A 23,347-nucleotide genomic window follows, 5' to 3' on the forward strand; every position below is an offset into this window, starting at 1 on the left:
TTCAGACCCACTATTTTTTGAACCCACTGAACTTTTCCAATCCTGTACAACAATGTCCATGCTGGTCATGGGTCATTGTTCCTATTAATCCTTATGAAGGGCTGCAGCCTGAAATGTTGGTTTTGCATCTTTAGTCCCTTTCACACTTGCAAGTGATCCCAGGAATTCACAGTCAATCAGCCTTTAAAGTGTCTAGTGTGAAAGCAAAATCAGCTCAATGCTGGCGTCAGTTGAGGAACAATAGAGTCCACAGAGAGGAGGGAAGATTGTGTAGTTTCACCTGATCTTGACCAGAGCAGAGGTGTCCAGCAAGTATGCTTTCAATGGTCAGTGTCGCTGTCAAAGTTGTTGAGGGAAGAGGGGGGACAGGCAAATATCCTTAGTCCTGGACCAAAAATGGAGGCATTGGAGCCCTTTCTTGGCCATCGCATCAAAGCACTTGTCCCAGATCAGGTCATCGGAGAGGTTTATTCCTAAGAGACTTGTACACTTCAGCGTCATTAATGTAGACAGTGGTGTGGATTCTGCCCCTTCGTCAGAAGCCAGTGATCACCTTCATTGTGTTGTGAGTAGTTTATTTTTATAAATCTCGACACCATGCCCCTAGACATTCAGCCTTTTTCACGTATTCTGCTCGATACCCAGCCCACTATGGAGTCGATGGTAAATTTGAAGAGGGAGTTAGAATGGTATTTAGCTGTATATTGTAGGCGTAGAGCACACATCCTTGAGGATCACTGGTGTTGAGTGTGATTGTGGGAGGAAATGTTGTTACCTATTTTCACTGCCTGTGGTCTTTTAGATTAGAAGTCAAGAATCTAATTACAGAGGGGAACACTGTAGCCTAGATTCTGAAATATGGGAATGAGTTTGCTCGGAATTATAATATTGAAGATGGAGTTTAGTCTATGGATAGTGGTCCAATATAGGTGTCCTTGGGCTGAGTGGAATACAAATGGCGTCTATCGTGGATCTGTTTGGATTGTGGCCAAATGTAGTGGGTCAAGGCTGGGTGGTCAGCTGAAGATGATGTGAGTGGCGACTAGACTCTCTAAGCCTTTCGTGATGGCGGATGTCAAATCTAGAAGTCAGTACTGTCATCATTAAGGTTGTTTTTATAGTTTTCTTTGGTATTTGGTATGATGATTGGTAGGTGGGAAATCCGGCCTGTGGTCAGGGGAGAGATTAAAGCTGTCTGTAAATATGTCCGCCAGTTGATCTGCACAGGCTCTCAGGCCCTGTCCCAGGACCCCATCGGGATGAGTTCACCCTCTGGAAGGACGGCTTGACTTCTGCAGAAGTGACCATTGGTTGCAGTAGTGGATGTGAACATCACCTCCCTGCTTGAAGCAAACACAAGAGCTTGTTTAAGTGATTGGGTGGGGGGGGGGGGGGGGGGGTGGGTTGCGGTGTTGCACTCTGTGGTTGCTTGGCTTTGCAGTTTATTCCATTGTTGCAGACATGCTCTACCTGTGCACCCGGGAGGTTCTCCTGGGGCTCAAACTAGTGCGGTACCATCTCTCATGGCCTGGTGGAAATTGTACATGTAGGCGATTAGTTCTCCTTACTTGAATGCCATTCTCCTGGCCTTCAGCAGCGAGTCAACTTCTCAGTTCATCCATGGTTACTGACTGGAGAATATCATCGCAAATCTTCAGAGCACTTACTGATGAAGTCCGTTATGATGGTGGTGTATTCATTGCTCACTGAATCTTTGAATATGGACCAGTCTACTGACTCAAAGCAGTCATATAGGATCACATCTGTAGCATTATTGAATGAGGATACATTTGCTCATCTGGACCAATAAATGTCATCAGTAACTCTGCTTCCTCCACACTTCCCAACCAGTGCATCCCAGGTACTTACCACTCCACTGGTAAGTTAAAACAACTGTGCTGGTTATAGAGTGTGACAGATTATGTTGTGTTTGTTTTGTATATAGATATGTTTTTGGGAAAAAATTGGGGAAGATTTGTTTTAGAATAGGTCACGTACAAACAGTTTAAAACAGATCTGATTTGAAATACTGCTAGACATGTTGGCCCCAGAGCCTTTGCAAAAGCTTTGGAGAATGCCTAAGAGACTTCACTAATGGATTGTTGTTTACAAAAAGGCAACAGATGAAAGAACTTGTCAGAGTCCCAGGCTGTCTGGAGTGGATCTTACTGCTCTCAGAGGGTCGTGTGGTTTTGCAAGCAGAGAGAGTAAAACAGGCTTTCTCTCTGAGAGAAAGAGAGGGACAGAGATGAGTTCTGCAGTGTTACAGTCAGTAGCAGCAGCTGGGACTGGAACAGGACAAGCTGGCAAGCTTGTGGAAAACCCCATTTGGAAGACAGATTGTGTGTGCTTAGTTCAGCCCTTGTGGTTCATGCAAGAGGAGAGGACTGGCTGACTAATGTTTCACTTGAAATAAGAGAAACGGAAAGGAATTCTGTGGTAACCTGAAAGAAAGAGGTTATCATCTGGAGAACCCGAAAGGGGGTAAGCTTCTTCGGCAAGACACTGAAGTGGCTTATTAAAAAGGAATCAGTTGTGGTTGTCCAGTGAATAACAAATCTCTCTCTGAAAACCGATAAGAACCTTCCTGAGTGGTAACCATTAACCTATAAAGCACCAAAGCCTGGTGAACTTTATAAATGTTAAATTCTTTCCACAGTACAAGAATGGCCTGCAACCAGTGAATCTGGAGGAATGTGATTAGACTATGAATCCAACAACTTTTCTGAACTTGCACACACATTATATACATATGCGCTTAGAATTAGAAGGGGGTTAAGTTACGTTAGTTAAGTCAATAGTGATAAGTTAAAGTTTGATTCTGTTTTCATGTTTAAAGAGCATTAAAAGCAACTTTTATTTAAGTGACCATTTGCCTTGGTGAATATCTATTGCGGCTGGGTTTTGGGGTCCTCTGGGCTCATATCAAGAATCAGAGACAGACAGTGCAGGAACATCCCTTGATAATCATCAAGCTATTGTTTTATGCCTCCTTTAACATTCCTCAGATTCTATTATTCACCTGAGGAATCCCACAAGGACATGGGAGAATTCCACACAGACAAGACACGGGTTGCTGGAGCTGTGGAGAGAAACATGAAAGCCTCCAGAGGCTGTGATTGTAGTTAAAAACCCAGAAATGCTGGAGGAACTCAGCTGGTCTCATAGCACCCATAGGAGGTAAAGACACACTCCCTTCAACATTCCTTAGATTCTACTCACACCTCCTCCCTCACCAGCATTCAGGACCCCAAACAGTCCTCTCCGGTAAACCTTCATGTGTGAATCTGCAGGGATCAGCTACAGCATCTGGTTCTGCTGTTGTGGTCCCATCTGCAGAGTTTGGCTTGAGCACCTCGACTCTGTCCGCCGCATCAGCGTGGATTTCCAGTGGCCACCCATTTCAATTCCCCGTCCCATTCCCTTGCTGCCATGGTCTCATTTTCCATCTGAGCACCCTCCAACTGAATGGCATTATCATCGACTTCTCCAGTTTCCGTTAGATACGCCTCCCCACCATCTTCTTCCCCATCTCTTTCTCTTCCCTTTTCCTCCTGTCTTCTTTCACAGAGCCCAAATGAATTCTCACCTCTCCTCTTATCATAGCCAATTAACACCTTTTTGTCCGTCGGCCTGCACTCCTCCCCCTCCCATTGTTCCCAATTTCATTCTCCAGCCTTTAATTCGGACGCCTGGCTGCTATTTGCTTATACCTTAAGGACTGCCTAAAGAAATCTCTTGGTGCCTGCCACATTGACCACCGCCAGTGGGCTGATATCGCCTCAAACCGTGCATCTTGGTGCCTCACAGTTCGGCGGGCAGCAACCTCCTTTGAAGAAGACTGCAGAGCCCACCTCACTGACAAAAGACAAAGGAGGAAAAACCCAACACCCAACCCCAACCAACCAATTTTCCCCTGCAACCGCTGCAACCGTGTCTGCCTGTCCCGCATCGGACTTGTCAGCCACAAACGAGCCTGCAGCTGACGTGGACATTTACCCCCTCCATAAATCTTCGTCCGCGAAGCCAAGCCAAAGAAGGAAGGGCTCAGGCCCAAAACGTTAGTTATATATTTTTACTGCTTATGGACGCTGAGACTGGCTGACTTCCAGCATTTCTATGTGTTTTCTGGAGCTGTGGGATTATCTGGGCCATTATGCCAGACATCCTTACTGGTTGGACCTTTCGACAGGGGTTGTCAAAAGTTAGTGGCAATACTTAGGTAAAGGAGGATGTTGTGACATGTTGGACCATGAGGACTCATTTATTTTATTAGAGGATTGAGTTTCCTTTTCGAAAGCAAGAATTAGTGTCTGAATCATGGGAGAATTTGATAAGTTACAACAGGAACTCTACTTCCCAGATGTCAGTGACTTCGTAAGCAGTGGAAGTAGATGAGATTATTGCCAGAACAAAAGGGGAGATTAGAAGTTATTTTTAAGAGTTTTACAAAACTGAGTGCCTCACAGGATCTACCAGTGGAAGCAGAATCTACAAGATTCCCTTAAAGGAAACGTACCACCATCTAACAGGTCTGATATATCTAGTCTCTCATGAGAATGAGGCATTGAGCACCTCAGCTTTTTCTTCCATAATAGCAGGGATCTCCCAGAGACAACCTATTTCAATTCCCCTGACATGTCTGCCATGGTCCACATGCATTGCCGGACTGAGACCACCTGCAAATTTGGAGGAACAACACCCTATGTTCTCTCTGGGCATCTTCCAACAGATTATTAGCATGGACTTCTCTGGTTTCTGTTAGCCCACCCCACCTCCCCCAATCTATCCCTATTCATCCTTTCTTCTTGCTCTGTCTCTTGCTCTCTTTCCTTTTCAGTCTCCTTTCCTCCAGTTCTACATGCACAGAATACCCCTCTCCCCTGACCAATCCTCACTTTTCCTCTCCATGTCCAATGATTATCCGTGCCTGTGCTCCTTCCCTGCACTTTCTTTCCATCTCTGAACTCGGGCACCTGCCTGCCTTTTTTTTAACTCACACCTTGAAGAAAGGTTCGGGCTTGAAACGTCGGTTGTATATCGTTATCTCCTATGGAGGCTGCGAGACCTGCAGAGTTCCTCCAGCATTTCACTTCAATCACAGCGCCGGCAGACCTTTGTGTTTCACTCTATTAAATATAGGAGTTGGGATGTTAGGGTAAAGTTATACAATTCATTAGAGAGACCAAATTTGGAGTATTGTGTGCAGTTTTGGTCACTCAACTACAGGAAAGATATCGATAAAATTGAAAGAGCAGAGATAAGACTTACCAGGATCCAGGGGCGTATCTATGTGAAATAGTGCCTATGGCAGGACTGGACAATGTATCAAAATAAATGGCGACAAGGAGATCTTGTGAGACCTGGCCTTGGTGGCCCCCATGTTGTATTTGGCATTGTATAATTGAGGATGAACGCTAGGATGAGGAAGGACAACGAGTTTACCGAGCGTAGAAGGAAATAGGTATGTGTTCCTTTTATATCCGGGGTGGCAACGGCAGCATGGAGCGGGGTGGGTGGGGGACCACCTTTCAAGTGCCCCCCCCCTTTCAGGTAGCATCCCAGACACATACCATGCCTGCCATACCCTAGATACGTTCCTGTCAGGATGTTGCTGGGACTTGAGAAACTGAGTTACAGAGAAAGGATAAACAGGTTAGGACTTTATTCCCTGGAGTAAAAGAAGAAATAAGGAAAATTTGATAGAGGTATATATTATGATGTGTAAAGGTTCACAACCAAGATTTCAACTGAGGGTAGGTGAGATACAAAGCAGAGGACATGGGTCGAGGGTGAAAGGGGAGAAATTTAGCGAGAAGATTAGAGATAATTTCTTTAGAGAGGTGGGAGAATGGAACAAGCTGCCAGCTGAACTGGTGAAAGCGGGTCTAGTGGCCTGCTTCTGTTCCTTCATTTTGTGATTTGAGAAAGTTTGGACAAGTACATAGATGGAAAGGGTATGGAGGGATTATGGGCTGGGTGCAGGTCAGTGGGACTAGGCAGAATAATAATCCAGTGTTCCTGTTGTGGTCTCCTGTACATCATAGAGATATGAACACTTCATTGAGCACCCCAGCCACCATTTCAATTCCATGCCCATTCCCTTGCTGAGATGTCCGAGCATTGTCTCATGCACTGCCAGTCTGAGACTCACAAATTGGAGGACCATCTTCAATTCCATCTGGGCACCCTCCAATTAAATGGCATGAACATAGACTTCTCCAGTTTCTGTTGGCCCCTCTTTTCCTTGTCTCCTTTCCTCTAGCTCTGTCTCTCCCTCTCCTCCCTTTTCCCTCCGTCTCCTTTCTTAGCCAAAAACTACTCCCCCTATCAATTTTCATTTTCTTATGTCCTCATCATATCCAATTAACACCTTTTGTCTGTCGGTCTGTACTCCTCCCCTCCCATTCTTCCCTTTGCACTATGTAGCCCCCTTGCCTGCTTTTTGCTCACACCTTGAAGAAGGGATCAGGCCTGAAACGTCGGTAATACCGTACATCTTTACCTCCGATGGATGCTTCAACACCTGCTGAATTCCTCTGGCATTTCTGCATTTATACTACAACCACAGCATCGGCAAACTTTCTTGTTTTACTGGAATAACAATTGAGAAATGCTAAAGGGCCTGTTTTCTATGTTGTAGTGTTCTATGACCAAGTTCAAGAGCTGCGAAGTAATGTGGCAGCTATACAAGGCCTTGGTTCTACCCCACTTCTATCTTCTGAAGACGAGTCAACAAAAGCTTGAAATTTGACATTAACTTAAAAGTGCCTTAATAAATTGAAACTGAAAACACGGACAGTGTCATCAGGTTTACTTTCTACCTCAATTGCATTCACGCCTCATCCCTCTCCACCAGTTGGGGGCCCAAACAGTCCTTCCAAGTGAAGCAACCCTTTACTTGTGATTCTGCAGGGTCACCCATTGCATCCGTTGCTCCAGTTGTGGTCTCCTCTACATTGGAGGGACTGGACACAGACTGGGAAATCACTTCGCTGAACGCCTTCACTCTGTCTGCAATGACTGGGATCTCCCAGTGGCCAACAATTTCAATTCTACGCCCCACTTCCGTACCAATAGGTCTCTCCATGGCCTTGTGCACCACCATCTTAAACCAAGGCCATCTGTAAATTGGAGGAGCAACATCTAATGTTGATTTCTTGTCACTGCATTACAGAAAAGATATGGACAGTGTAGAGAGAGTACAGAGGAGATTTACAAAGATGTTGTCTAGATTGGACATCATGCCTTACAAGGCTAGGTTGAGTGAACTTGCTCTTTTTTCTTTGGAATGACAGAGGATGAGGGGTGACCTGATGGAGGCATTGATCTGTGGATGGCCTTGTTTTAAAATTGCTTGGGTGTAAGTGCAGGTGGATGCAAGAGGCAAAAGTGCAGAAGGCTGCATGGATTGCACTGCTGGCCAGCAGCACTGACGAGGACAGGCTCAATAGGATCCTTTAAGAGATGATTAGATAGGTACATGGAACTGAGAAAAATGGAGGGTCATGCAGTAGGGAAATTCTAGGTAGTTGTTAAGAGTGGGCTTTGAATTGATAGCACACTGTGGGTCAAAGGGCCTGGACTGTGCTGTCGATTTCTGTGCTCTATGCATTCAAATCAAATTGAAAAAGGCATACAACATAATTTAACACAGTGTTTTATTAGCATTTCTCCAATTAATCTACAGTTTTTTTTTTAAAAAAATGTTAATACAGCATATATATTTTTTTTAGAAATGAACAATATAACATATTATTGGCTAATATTAAAACGCTTCTATGAAAAAAAAAGTTTGGCAAACTTCTGGAAGCATTGTAATAGTCTGTATAGAACCAGGGATGTCACAATGAAATTTCTGAAATACAACACCCGTGCTTGGAATAATTTGTTTAATTAACATGTAGCATGGGACCCCAGTCAATAACCATAGTCGATATCTCCTCTCTTTCTATCTTCTGCAGTTGAGTCAACAAAGGCTTGAAATTTGACATTAACTTAAAAGTGCCTTAATAAATCGGAACTGAAAACATGGACAGTGTCATCAGGTTTACTTTCTACCTCAATTGGATTCACGCCTCATCCCTCTCCACCAGTTGGGGGCCTAAAGAGTCCTTCCAAGTGAAGTAACCATTTACTTGTGAATCTGCAGGGTCACCTACTGCATCCATTGTGGTCTCCTCTACATTGGAGGGACTGGACGCAGACTGGGAAATCACTTCGCTGAACGCCTTCGCTCTGTCTGCAATGACTGGGATCTCCCAGTGGCCAACAATTTCAATTCTCCACCCCACTCCCTCACAGATATGTCTGTCCATAGCCTTGTGCACTGCCAAATCAAGGCCACCTGTAAATTGGAGGAGCAACATCTAATATTCCATCTGGGCACTCTCCAACCAAAAGGCATAACCAAGACTTTTCCGGTTTCTACTTGCCCACTCCCCATTCTCCCTCTCTTCCCTATCCCTCTACCTTCTTTCCTTCAGCTCTCCACCTTCTTCCCTCTCCATTCCCCTCCCCCCGTTTGCTTGTGTGCCCTCCCTCCTGTGCCTTTGAACCTATGCTCCTCCTTTCTGCCATCACTCCCCACCCCCACCATTTTGTTTGGGCACCTGGCTACATTTTGCTCATGCCTTGATGAAGGGTTCAAGGCCAAAACATTTGTTATGTATCTTGATCATTGCTCTATAAAGAACACTAAGCTGTTGATTTTCCTCAGCAGTGTATTTTTACTTTAATCACAGTGTCTGCAGACTCTCGTGTTTTACTCAGGGTTAACTTTGAGTTCAGTTTTCTCAAACACTGTGCATCAGACAGTTTGTCACAGACTACTATATCTAAAAAAAATGCTGGTCTTTGTTCTATTCTCAACATTTAAAAAAGCCAGTGTAAATAGAGGAAAATGAGTACTTAAGCTTTGAAATGCACAAAATCCCAAAGTGCTGCATTTTGTTCAATACTGTTAATTTAGACTCAATTGCAGAAATAAGGAGATTTGTCATGTCATTCACTCATATTTAACCTTCATTAATCCCACTCAGATCAAGCTCCCTGAATAACATTTCTCTACAGGTTTCAGCAACATTGATAATTAATGACCATGTTAATACCACCATCAAGAATACAGATGGATTTTTTTTTTAAACTCCAGACACTTCCCATTTTAACCTAGATATTGGAGTAAGCAAATGAAGAGTCTACTGGAAACAATCAACTTCAGACAGAACCATTTAAAACCAGTGGGTCAACCAATAGCGCAAAAGTAGATTTAATTGCAAAGCACCTAACAAATAAAAATGTAGGGTATAACACACTCAATGTTCAATAAAGGTTCCATTGCACCCCCAGCCAATTCAACTCACATTATGAGATACTGGGCTTCCTAATATCTAGCAAATAATTTCTCTTTCTATTGATTTTTTTCCCCCCCCCTCACTATTTTGGTACTAATCTTCAGCAGTAATGGCCTTTTTCATGCGGTAGCAATTTGCGTACAATAAACAAAATTGAGAATGAGCTCCCCTTGACTGATTATTAAAGCCAGAAATAGCAGTGAAATGTTCTCTTCTGTCTGCAGGAAAAAATGGTGGGCACTTTTCAATGTTATGCAAGTTGGGCTTGTGAATACTGTACAGCTTGTTTATACCAGTACACAAAAATCAAAACCCTATTAATTTTAAAAAAACTATTTAAACATACTGCTCGGTAACAGGCCCTTCAGGCCCATGCTGTCCAATTATAACCAATTCACCTACATCTCCCCTGTCCATTTTTTGAAGGGTGGGAGGAAACTGGATCACCTAGAGCAAACCCACACACTCATGGGGAGAACGTACAAATTCCTTACAGATAGTGCCAGATTCAAACTCGGGTTGCTGGCCCCGCAACAGCATTTCGTCAACTGTGATCTCAAAACATTGGTCAGTTCATTAGAAACTGCCACCCAGGATCATTTTTACCTGTTATCACCAAATCTAAACATTTTAAAGAATATACAAAAACAGCGATTATATTGATCATAATGTTAACTGGAAACTGCTTTCATTTCTGATGATGAAATCAAGTTCTTAGCTTGATTCCAGACAGAAAAAAATCAGCCAATGAAGAGTAGTTTGCACAAATTTCATCTCGTTCTTTTCTTTACCTTCCATCATGGGGCACTTAAACAAAAAACCCTTATAGAATCCAGCCAGTAATCTGATTTAAAATATTGAAATAATTTCACATTTGGTTTAATTTTTAAAATATGCATTTTAAAATGGTACAAAACATTTTTTTAAGCCATGTCCAAATTTTGGAATGGGATTGTGCACACAATTCTGGATGAGTAAAACCATCCAACTGCTTGCCCTGCCTAACAATCAGGAGGATTGCATCTTTTTCGTCCAAGGGGATCACAATGCATCAACATGGTTCAGTCTATAGAATGGGATCCTAGTCAGTGCAATAGAGAGGACAACATTATTGCTTCTTTCTAATGGCAGATTAAGACGAAGATTGCAAATCATTCACAAGTATACTGTGGATTGATTCATTACAGTTTCAATATAACAGTGTGATTTTCACAGCAATTTTCAGAGAGTACAGATAAATAACTTATATTCACACACAGGTAACATTTTTAAATGTGCCATAGCATTCAATTCAATAATGGAAGGAATGGGACTGCACAATCTTATGAAGCTTTTTCTGTAATAATAACTTAGAAGTTAAAAAAATGCACAAAGGACAGGTGATACATTGAAAAAATCACTGCATTTAAAAAGTTGCTCTACTTATTCCAACTTGCCTCTTCTACCATGCATGAAAGCATCTAAATGTGGTGTAGGATTTTTTTTTTTTTTTTTAAATTCCTCCATACTTGGGATTACATATTAAATTTTCTCAGTAACCTGCAGTATACATTTGAATTATACTGCCATACAATAAAATTTGGCATAGTTTTTCTTAGCCATGTTAAGATCTTCCTTGTACTTTGTAGGTGCCATATATCCAATTACAATCCAGTGTTACAGATCAGTCACTGCAAAGGCTTCATCAAAAGGGTTGAATGAGAAAATAATCAAAATGGGAATTTTGTTCATAAATCAAGAGTTAGATTTCCAAACATAAGTTTTGTTGGAAATATCAAACCTTTCTTACAAATAGTCTGTTCCTCCACTAGCATGGTTCCATAAACATTTCTTCAAAAATTCCAATCCATGAAGAAAATGTCAGTAAGAGACTAAACGATTGCTCACAAGATGCAACACATGGCAAAAATCTACCTCTATTTGAAGTGATTACAAATTCCCCTTTGCAGTGATCAACGGGAACCATCCAAAATACTCTTTAGTATCGTGCAGAATGTCTCGATCTGGGATAAGGTTGACCGAGGAGAAGATCAATAAAAGAAACCTGCCCTTAAAATGAGAACAGAAGTTTCTGTAGTATGGCTCACAGTAATAAAGTGATGTTACAATAAGTGAACAGTCACAAGGAATTCCTGCCTCCAGGCGAACAGTAGCATCATTACTCAATCTGCCAGGAACAATGAACTTACTACTTCAAATGAATAACCACCAAATCCATTTCCTACTAGCTTTGGATAGAGTATTGCAATCAGGGTAAATAAAGGAAAGAAAAATAGAAACTATGTAAAAGCTGTAATGCTACTTTGCCTGCTTAAGAAAGAAGATTTTAACCCTCGACTCTCAAGTCCTTTTCCTCTTGTTGGCGGTGTTTTTCAACTGACAGAGGAGAGGATTCACAGATTCAATCAGCCAACTTTCTCTTTGATGGTGGTATGAGATGCCGTGGAGTTTCACTGGGTAGTTCATGCCCTTCCAGTTTGACTTTAATTAAATGGTTAGCCAATGCAAACTCTTCATCATCCAACATGCCATCCTTGTCAATATCTGCCAGTTTCCAGATTTTTCCAAGAACGGTGTTTGGAAGCTTGGATTTCAGCATCTCCTTCTTTGCATTTGCACCAGTGACCTTCCCATTGACAGGTGAAAGAGTGTAAAATATCTCGTCATAGCTTGGCTTATCTCTGATCACAATCCACTCAAGGTCATCAATGCCTTCGCCAGCTCCCTCGCCATATCCATGTCCAAACGGACCATTAATTGTGCCTTCAAAGGCTCCCCCTTTCACAACCGGAACAGGCTGCTGGGTTTCCTCCTGACGTACTAGGATCATGAGTTGAGCAATATCATTTTCTAACATGTCATTTACTGTCTCCAAAAGCTTAATCTTCAGTGGTTGAAATTTGGCAAAATCATGGGCTTGTAACTGATCCTGAGAAGCAAGAAATGGGTATGTTATTTTGAATCAAAAAGTGAATAATATGAAGACATAGCCAGGTTAGTACTTCTTAAATGATTGTAGCCTTTGCAAAACATTGATGCAGTAACTCCACTAAATTAGTTTCAGACAAACTGTTTTGACATGGAAGTGATATGGGATATTGAAGATAGTCTCCTCTTATTATTAGCATCAAACCTCCACTCACATTTCCGCCCACAAGTCGCAGAAACATTCAACCATGCCTTTCATCACATCGGTACTGAATGATTCCTGGCCTCCCACCCATCCTCCACTCCCCATTCCTGGCCTCCCACCCATCCTCCACTCACAAGAAACTTCACAACACCTCAAAAACCAGAAGCCAGGTCATACCCTATTAAGTCACACTGATACCATATTCATGTGTCTATTTTATACATGAAGAATATACACTCAATGGTCATTTTTAAATAAATCCTCCAAATTCTTAGTAAGATGGACAAACCAATGCGTGTCATTCCCTTTCCCAGGCCAAAATCCTCAACATAAGGCTTTGATTACAGGCAACTAGCTCTGGTGAGTAGGCTTACAAAATTGGATCTACATGCTTGAGACCAGAACACTAAAATTTGCTTGTGACCAACCTCTGTCACAGAGCTCAGTAGTATCTGACCTCAGTAACATCGTTCCATGGATGCTTTTCAAGTTCAAGTTCATTATCATCTGATTGTACATGTCCCACCTACGGTGCATGCACAAAAACACTTCATAGTACATAATGATCATATAAATAATCAAAATAAATATATTTGGACAATTTTCATGTTACAGGATACTGTTAATCAATCTCACAGTCTACAGGAAAAAGCCATTTCCCAGCCTTGGCAGTCCTGATTTTGAAACTCCTGTACCTCCTTCTTTGCTGGATGGAAAGGGTCTTCTAGAATTCCTTGAGCCCTATTTAGGCAATGATCCCAGTAAATGTCATCCATAGAGGAAAGGGAGACTCCAGCAATCTCCTCAGCTGTTTTAATAATTCTCTTATTACATTTTCGGTCTGATGCTTTGCAGCTACGATATCACACTGTATCAAAGTCTCAATAAATTGTGACTTGGTTGGTCATTTCCCCTTTGAAGCTGGCAGATGCCAGTAAACCAGCCCTAAGGTGACTGAGGTTGGACTTTTTGTAGCATCCAAATGGAATTGCAACCGTGCTTCTTTGCATTGTTCTCTGCTTGTTCTTTGAAGTCTGGTGTTCGTAGCATGGTTGTTCATTTGAAATTGGTTCTTTGCTGTAATCGGGAGGAATGGATGAGGATTTAAATAATTAACATTCTAATTTGGACATGTAAAAAGATGGCTGAGCCGGTGTACTTTGGCTGCCTGTCATCATTTAGATATGACCAATTTATTACTAATTGTGTGTTCAATGCTTTGGAACAACGTGTGTTGTGTTAAATGCACTATATATACACAGTTAGAATGACAAAAGATACTCCAGGCAATGTATGCAGGGAAGAGCGTAAAGGGATTGAGCAGCTATTCTGAAGCTCCTTCAGCAGAATGTTCTTTTTGAATACATTCTGCATTGTGAACATGAAAATACCATCCATAAACAGTGGGAAAAGATACAGCATCCACCCACCTGGTCAGACACCACCCATCATGTCAATCAATGGTGCTGAAAAATACTTGTAACTCAGACTACCAAGCTCAATTTGAATTGGATCTTGTTGGCCTTTTAGGACCCATAGCAATGGAGAAGAAGCAAATTATATGCAACCAGGGGAACCGCTGTAGAAAAGCAACTCCATTCATGACATACAAAGTTCCATCAAGACTCCGCTGCTACCACTCACTGCTTGGTCCTCGGTTAAGCACAAATCATGCAATATTAAAAAAAAGTTTCATCTCATTTGTGCTCACAATCCCTCACTCTTCCATCACCCAGCCTCATGTCCTTCTCGTAACCATTTTCTGCACACCATTCCACTCCGCCAGCCATATAGCCTTAGAACATTACAGCAGTTACTCACCTGTGATATTCTTCTTCTAAACCTGTAAATGCTACCAAGGAGGACAAGGCAGTAGGTGTATGGGAACATTACAACCTGCAGATTCTGCCATCCTCACTCCCCCAGCTCCCAAAATCACACATCATCCCAATTTGGAAATATATTTCCATTCGTTAATTTTCCCAAACCCAAGAGTTCACTTGCCAACACCATCCGCAAAAGCAATTGCCCCCAGAACAAGTACTGCAGAAGTTCAAGCTAGTGGCTCTCCAACAATTCAACAGCCATTATGGGAGGTCTCAACACCAACACCCAGTGCCTGAAAAATTAATTAAACAACAAGAATAAATCTTAGCATCAGAGGCAAATGCAGGATGGAGAGGACGTCTGGAAACGGGGCTGACCTCTGGGGATGGAGAGGACGTCTGGAAACGGGGCTGACCTCTGGGGATGGAGAGGACGTCTGGAAACGGGGCTGACCTCTGGGGATGGAGAGGACGTCTGGAAACGGGGCTGACCTCTGGGGATGGAGAGGACGTCTGGAAACGGGGCTGACCTCTGGGGATGGAGAGGACGTCTGGAAACGGGGCTGACCTCTGGGGATGGAGAGGACGTCTGGAAACGGGGCTGACCTCTGGGGATGGAGAGGACGTCTGGAAACGGGGCTGACCTCTGGGGATGGAGAGGACGTCTGGAAACGGGGCTGACCTCTGGGGATGGAGAGGACGTCTGGAAACGGGGCTGACCTCTGGGGATGGAGAGGACGTCTGGAAACGGGGCTGACCTCTGGGGATGGAGAGGACGTCTGGAAACGGGGCTGACCTCTGGGGATGGAGAGGACGTCTGGAAACGGGGCTGACCTCTGGGGATGGAGAGGACGTCTGGAAACGGGGCTGACCTCTGGGGATGGAGAGGACGTCTGGAAACTGGGCTGACCTCTGGGGATGGAGAGGACGTCTGGAAACGGGGCTGACCTCTGGGGATGGAGAGGACGTCTGGAAACGGGGCTGACCTCTGGGGATGGAGAGGACGACTGGAAACGGGGCTGACCTCTGGGGATGGAGAGGACGTCTGGAAACGGGGCTGACATCTGGGGATGGAGAGGACGTCTGGAAACAGGGCTGACCTCTGGGAATGGAGAGGACGTCTGGAAACGGGGCTGACCTCTGGGGATGGAGAGGACGTCTGGAAACGGTGCTGACCTCTGGGGATTAAAATGAGAAGTGGCTGAGCATCTTTAGAATATGACTGGGTGGGTATATATTCACCATTGGTAGTAACACTCTAGTGCTATAGATTTATAATGTCTGTGCGACCAGCACACCCAAAACTACAACAATATAATCCATGTCTCATTCATATCTGGGCAATTTAGCTTAATCAGGAGTAGCTTCAGAACTTAACAAATACAGAATTTTCACTACAATAATGGCAATTGCTTTAATATATAATTTCTTGTAGAACTTTCGTGATCCAACTCTCCTCACATGGTTAACTGCATTTCCAGCAGCTTCCATCTGTGGAATATCATATGTTGATTTTCCAGCTGTAAATCTGGTTTGAACAAAAAAAAATCCATTCCAATTCAAATACCAGTCAAGTAACAATGAAGGATTAAAAATGCTATCAAGCAGTAGCATTCAGACCTTTATATTCTTGATACTTTACTCTTTACATGATGGGGAAAGAAAGCACACACTACATTCCAAAATAATCAAACCATTTTTAATCAGTGTCTTCCAGATTACTGTACATGTATATTTCCTTAAGAGCAAGCGATTTAAAGCATAACTTTGTCGATGTGTAGCACATTTAGATAATGTACTGCTGAGACAGAAATCCGAAGTTTAAAAAGAAAAAGAATCTAGCCAATTCTGACTTACCTGCATTTTCTTAATGCTAGGAAAATCTCCAGGAGGGATTTGATGCTCTCGTTCAATCCGGGCATATACATCTCCGAGGCTATTAATTAGTTCTTTCTTCTTGCTATCTTTACCAAATACAGCTGGCATCTCTTTCCGTAAGGCACTAATGATGTAGGCATGAACCTGCAGAAGAGAAAAAAGGATATGGCAATTTGTTTACACAACGTACCTGTGGTGTAACACTATTGGTGGGACATCGAGCAGACTGATGACATCAAGGGGTGGGAGTTCCGCATCTCAGAGAGAGAGGCTCAGGACTTGGAGGGAAAAAGCCTGCACATGTAGATGTATGGCAAAACAAGCTATGAATGAGACTCCAGGCTCAAGGTCATTTTTAGAATGTGCGTGTCTGAACCCAACATGACATGGTGTCAGAAATGGAGCTTTGAACCACAGAGAGAAGGGCAGCCTGGTAAGGAATAAAAGTGAAAGAGGTGAGCTAACATGTAGAGGCATCCCGATTGGGAGTGGCAGCTCCTCCATTGATGACTTTCACAATAAAACCTCCAGAACCCTTCGACTTCTTAAAGCTACAAGAGCGGGAGAAGTGGATAAGAAGATTCGAGTGCTTCAGACTGGCAAGTCATTTAAATAATTCTTCTGAAGCTAACCAGGTGCATACACTGGTATAGTGCATGGGGGATGAGGCTGATGGCGTGCTTTGAGGCCTGGACTTAACAGGCGTGTAGTGGCAGCAGTACAATGCAGTACGGAGAGGGTTTGATTATTATCTCATGTCCAAGAAGAACGTAATTTATTAATGGGCGAAATTTAACAAGAGTGCAGCAGCCAGTAGAAACAGTAGACGCCTTTAGGACAGCCTTGTACACACTGGCAGAGAACGGCAAATATGGGGACAAACTTATTAGTGGTGAACTATTTCTCTAGACTCATAGAAATAGCACAACTCAGCCTGATACAAACTACTGATATAATTGTTCATTTAAAAATCGATGTTTGTACGGCATGGCATTCCAGAGACGTTAGTAAAAGCAACAACGGTCCACAATTCTCTGGCAAAGCCACAGAAATGGGGGCTACGAGCGCAAAGTAAGGGGGATATGGTGCAACACTATTGGTGGGACACTGAGCAGGCCGATGACGTCACGGGGCAACACTTTCGCAACTTGGATAGAGAGGCTCAAGGCTAGCAGGGAAAAGCCTGCACATGTAGATATTGATTAAGTGTACGGTAAAATAAAACAAGCTATGAACACGACTCCAGGCTCAAGGTCAGTTTTATAATGAGCGTGTCTGAACCCAATACGACACTACATTTTGCGAAATAACTGCCAGGTTAAAAAAAAATTTTAGACGCTGTTGATATAATATTAGATTAGCAAGAGGTTGCACCTACTAACAAACCAAAATTATTACAATTTGCTGGACAATATATAAATGACCTGTTCCAGATGGTTTTAAAAGCTTAGTCCACTATTGAATGGAGCCAACTATCCCCTCCTATACTGGCTTAGACAATACTACACTCTCATTGGATAACTGAGGAACACATGACAGACAGAAACAACAGCTGAAAAGATCCTGAGGGACTAGTACATTAACTAGTCTACTTTTCAAGTCAAAAGCTTAGCCATTATTTAGCATCAACAGTTTCAACTAGCAACCAGACAGATTTTTATTTTAACATGGCTATTAAGTTTATGAAATATCAAGTTTCTTAACTCTATTTACCAAGATAGAACTTGCTCCTCTGATAATTGATATACATGACTAGATCTTGTATCGAAGAATGAGCCTAACCATTTCAAAAGGAGAGCACACTGGGAGCAGTGATCATAATTTTGCAAGTTTCAAAACCCAGTATGGACAAGGATAAAATTAGTCGTCAGGTGAAAATACTAAATTGGGGAAAGGCTAATTACAGCAGGAAGCGAGGAATGTAGATTAGAGCAGCTGCTTGGGGATAAATTCACATCTGACATGTGAAAGTCTGAAATGACAACTGTTTAGAGTTCAGAACCAGCATGGGAGGAGCAGAACACAGACTTGGGGTACAGATACATAGCTTCATTAAAATGGGTGGTGAAGGCAGCATTTCTAAAAAAACAGAAATACTGGAGGACACTATGGACACCAGGTCTCAGAGCGTCCATAGGAGGTAAATATATAACCAACATTTTGGGCCTGAGCCCTTCAAGGTATGCGTAAAAAGAAGTCAGGCACCTGAATTAGTTCAAGTTTATTTATCATCTGATTGTAAAAGTACAACTGATGAAAAGTTCTCCAATCCTCGGTGCTGGCGCTGTAAAGGCATTGCCCTAACCGCTACGCCAGTGGTTCTCAACCTTTTTCTTTCCACTCACATCCCACTAAGTAATCCCAATGCCATCGATGCTCTATGATTAGTAAGGGATTGCTTAAGATGGGATGCGAGTGGGAAGGGAAGGTTGAGAATCACTGCTCTAGATCCAATTGTTACTGAAATATTTTGCTTGAGAAAAATTGTCATTGGCCAGCAGAATAACAAACGGCAATAAGGAAGCGTACAGGAGGGAGATAGATCAGCTCGTTGAGTGGTGTCACCACACAACTTTGTGCTCAACATTAGCAAAACCAAGGAGATGATTGTGGACTTGAGGAGAGAGTCAAGCGAACACAACCCAGCCCTCATCGAAGGCTTAATAGTGGAAAGGGTCAAGAACTTCAAATTCCTGGGTGTCAGCATCTCTGAGGATTTGTCCTGGAGCCTCCATGTCGATGCAATCATTAAGGCGGCTTGCCAGCGGCTGTACTTTGTGAGGTGACTGAGGAGATTCGATATGTCACAGAAAACTTCTACACGTGTACCGTGGAGACAATACTGGCTGGTTGCATCACTGATTGGTATGGAGATGCCAACTCTTAGGAAAAGGAAAAACTCCAGAAGGTTGTTAACTTGGCCTGCAACATTATAGGCACCAGACTCCACTCTATTGATGTCATCCACATGAGGCGGTGTCTGAAAATGTTAATGTGGCAAGACACCCTAAAATGTCCACAAGAAAGTATGCATGGCTTATCTAAGACAGAAGCAGCACAGTTGGCGTAGCAATTAGTGCATTGCCTTTACAGCGCCAGCGATCAGGACCAGGTATCAAATCCCACACTGTCTGTAAGGAGTTGGTACATTCTCCCTGTGTCTGCGTGGATTTTCCTCAGGGGGTCCAGTTTCCTTCCACTGTTCAAAAATGTACTGGGGGGTGTAGGTAAATTGGGTGGCACAGACTCGTGGCCTGAAATGACCTGTTACCGTACTGTATTTGTCTAAATCTAAACATGACATCCAGATCTTTGAACATGTTCTGCCATTTAACAAGATCATGGCTGATTTACCTCAACAACCTCCAGGTGTTATACCCACACCTCTCTATTCCTTTGATGTCCAGAAGCTTCTCTGAATAAGTCAATGATGGAGTCACCACAGGCCTATGGAATAGATATTTCCAAAATATCATCCTCTGGCTGAAAACCGCTATTTTCCTTTCAATCTTAAATAACCTACTTCTCATTTTGGAACTCTAATCACTAATTCTAAACTCTTCAGCCAGGGGAACCATCGCTTGCACATCTACCCCAAGGAGCCCTCTTGGTTTCAATGAGCCCATTTCTAAATCCCAGAGAACAAGAGCCTACACAATCGATGGTGAGACTATTCCTGAGAGTGGTAGAAGTTACTTAACCCTCAAATGTCACCTCATCCATCTAAATGCACAACTTATTTTTAAATAAGAACATCTAATTCTAGATTTCCCCGCAAGGAACAAAAAATGGTCCCCACAACTTCAATTGCCTTGCTTCATCCAATTGAATTTAATCTCCTGAGGATATAACCCTAACCTGATCAACCCTTCAAAAGACAAGAACCCATTCCAAGCATCAGCGCAGTAAATCCTACTGATCTGCTTCAGTATTAATATCCTTCCTCAAACAATAATGCATACTGTTCCAGACGTGGCTTTATCAATGCCCTACACAAATGAGGTGCAACCACCCCATTGTGAACTAAATTTCCCTCACGTTTAAAATTCAAAAATTGTTCAGATATGCCGGGTTTTTTTCCCCCTGCTAAAATGGACAAATTTCTTTCCTTCCACAAACAGGATGTAAACTTCCATGCCCTCAGGGTGCCTTCACTACAAGATTAGGAATCCCGTCTCATTTCACAAAACCAAATCAAGTAAATCCTGCTCAATGGACTTGCACAAGAGACTGCCGACGTTACTACAGCAGATCAGGCAGTATGTGTGAAGGGAAATAAACAACCATTGTTTTGGGTTGAGGGCCTTCAATAAGCTCTACTCCTTGTTTTCAATGATCATTCCAAACTACTTCTTTACTGCATTTTTCCAAGGCTGGCCGTGTTTCACTCTTGCTCCAGCCATTAATTGCAGTGCACAGACCTGTCTTATTTCTATTTATGCTTTCAGTTCATGTTTCATTTCAAATACTATGTGCGTTTGCCTACAGAGCCTCTACTTTTGTCCTTTTTAACTTTTGTAACTTACCTATTCATTTACTCGCCCCTTTGCTTTAATCTCTCTAAACTAGGAACACTTGCTCAAATACTTGGCAGAATGATACAGGAATTTTAGTTTCCTAATTCAACTCCTTTGCAATAAACATATCAATTTCTTATTGTAATTGGATATATTACTTTCTGTGCATCAAAAATCAAGGACACAGGATTCCTATGAGAACCAAATAGTTGCTTGGCATTTTACGGTTTTCGAATGCCTTCTACTAGAATGAAAACGTCCATTCTACGACTGATTCCACCTGTATTGAATTCGTCCATTGTTATTGAATGAAGATCTACCGGGACCAATGCCTGAACAGGGCGCACAAAATCAGTGAACCGGTGTGGACTCGAAAGGCCAACATGGCCTGTTTCCGCTCCGTAAATGTTATATGGTTATGGTTAAGTACAAGGTTGTTTTACATTGTAAAACTAACTTGTGCCAAAAACACATCAAGGAACAAAAGGAATACTTGTGGTATTGTTTACATTTTTCCAGGTAAATAACTCATTCTTGCTTGGCCCACTCCAGATGAATTGCTGCACTTTCTCACCATTTATTTTCTATTTTACTGGAGTTTAAAAATTGCAGGATTACATTGCCATACTAAGTACTTAGGGATACAGCACCATTATCAGAACAAATGCTCCAAAATCCTCTTGATTGCTAAATCCACAGAGCAAAAACCTGTCCACACATTTTTGAAACTCAGCAGGTCAAACAGTGTACTTTATAGAGCAAAGATAAAGATACAATAACCAATGTTTCAGGCTTGAACCCTTCAGCAGTACCTTGAAGGGCTCAAGCCTGAAACATTGGTTATGTATCTTCATCCTTGCTCTATAAAGTACACTGTTTGACTTGCTGAGTTTCTCCCTCGCTGAGTTTTTGCATATAAATTTTAGGAGCTTATTCATTTTCCAAATTGGGAAAGCCAACAAATCATGAACTGCTCTAGCATATCATAGAGCTACATAGTGGCATGCAGACCATTGTGCAGATACAAAGAGCAAGACTAAAATGTGCCATAATATGGCAGCTTCATTCTGCAATGAAGCTTTAGGTTAGTTAGAAAGCAAAAAAAAGACTGATGTTTCATATTTGATAGAACAAAAAGTCTACATCTGATTTTAAATTTGCCAGTTAACAATAATATTCAGTGCCTATGTACAATGTGTATGTCAGTAAACTCAATTTTATCTTATCCTCACAATGGAATTGTGGGGGAAATTGAGCTTGCTGCTTTGTCGGACTTCTCTGTTATAAAACTAACTATTTTTGAATTTCAGAGTGAAGAATTTTAATATTAAAGGTCATACAATGTAAAAGCAGAAGAGTTCAAGGTAAGATTACAAAATTACTTCCCGTACTATAATTAATTAATACAAATTCCGGCTCTGTACATTTATACTGTTCCAGGAAATCAATACAAATACTAAAGGAAACAGGCACCTGATGGGACATTGGTGATTTACGACATCCAAGGTTACAAATTACTAATTCTATTAGCAGACCATCTGCTTTCATGAAAAGTTGTCCAAGAACAACAAGCGGAACATGACAGATTCAGAGCAAATGACTGCGAGAATTCCCACCACTTCACCCCACCTTTGGCGACACAGAAATTTCACAAAACCCCAAACTTAAAACTTGCGGTTTGCCTTTCAAAAAAAAAGACATTAATGAAAATAGCACAATTATTTTATTGCTTAAAAAACAATTGTATCATGTCTCACCCCATTTATTCAGCATGCCCAAGGGTTTAACTCTTTGATTTTAGTTGGTTTTGCCTTATACTGGTACTTTATCCCTCCAAAAAGAATCAAGGGTCTTGGCATCCTTTATGGACAAGGGCAAGTCAATTTCCCTCATCACCTTCTAGCTAACAAAGGCAACCTTTTGTAAGGAATGAAAAAAAATTACATGAGGGACCTTGGTGTGGGAGTCCATAGCAACTAAATAGCTATGGAAAGGAGCAACTAAATTAGGGTGGTAAAGACTGTGTATGCATACTTGCCTTCATTAGTCTGGGTACGGAGTACAATAAGTTGTTGTCATATTGCAGCTCAATAAAACTTGGTCAAAGCCACAGTTGGAGAATTGTGCACAGTTCCACATCAGTGAAAGGATGTGGATCGCTTGGAGAGGGTGCAAAAGGTTCACCAGGATGTTTTCTGGATTAGAATATAATTAGCTACAAGAAGAGGTTGGACAAACTTGGATTGGTTTCTCTGGATCAGAGGCTGAAGGGGCAACCTGATACAATTAGATAGCATTATGAGAGACAACTAGGGTAGAGAGGATTTATCCCTGTCTGGAAATATCAAATATTAGAGGGCATAGCTTTAAGATGAGAGGAGAAAGTTTGAAGGTTATTCGTGCAGCAAGGCTTTTTTTCCCCCAAAATAATAGTGGTAGGTGCCTGGAACACACCAAGTGGAAGAACCTACAATAGCAACATTCAAGAAACAGTTAGGCAGCCACATGACCAGCCAGAGGTGAAGGGATATAGACAAGGTGCAGATAGGGTAGAATCATTTAAATCAGCATCTGGTCAGTAAGAACATTGTGAGCCGCAGGGCCTGTTCCTGTGCTATTTCATGTGTATTTCCATTCCAC

General features: G+C 42.2%; 1 protein-coding gene across 1 annotated transcript in view; it reads right to left on the reverse strand.

The window, feature by feature from the left end:
- Positions 1–7,647: 7,647 nt before the first annotated feature.
- The window catches only part of LOC138737176 (EH domain-containing protein 3), a 125,949-nt gene continuing 110,249 nt past the window's right edge, over positions 7,648–23,347 (reverse strand). Inside the window, exons 5-6 of the mRNA XM_069887785.1 lie at positions 16,170–16,334; positions 7,648–12,282 (exon numbers count right to left, since the gene is read on the reverse strand). Coding sequence (XP_069743886.1) covers positions 11,755–12,282; positions 16,170–16,334 — 693 coding nt within the window. The 3' untranslated portion in view covers positions 7,648–11,754. The remainder of the gene's footprint in view (positions 12,283–16,169; positions 16,335–23,347) is intronic.

Source organism: Narcine bancroftii, chromosome 6, assembly GCF_036971445.1.
Source record: "Narcine bancroftii isolate sNarBan1 chromosome 6, sNarBan1.hap1, whole genome shotgun sequence".
NCBI lineage: Eukaryota > Metazoa > Chordata > Chondrichthyes > Torpediniformes > Narcinidae > Narcine > Narcine bancroftii.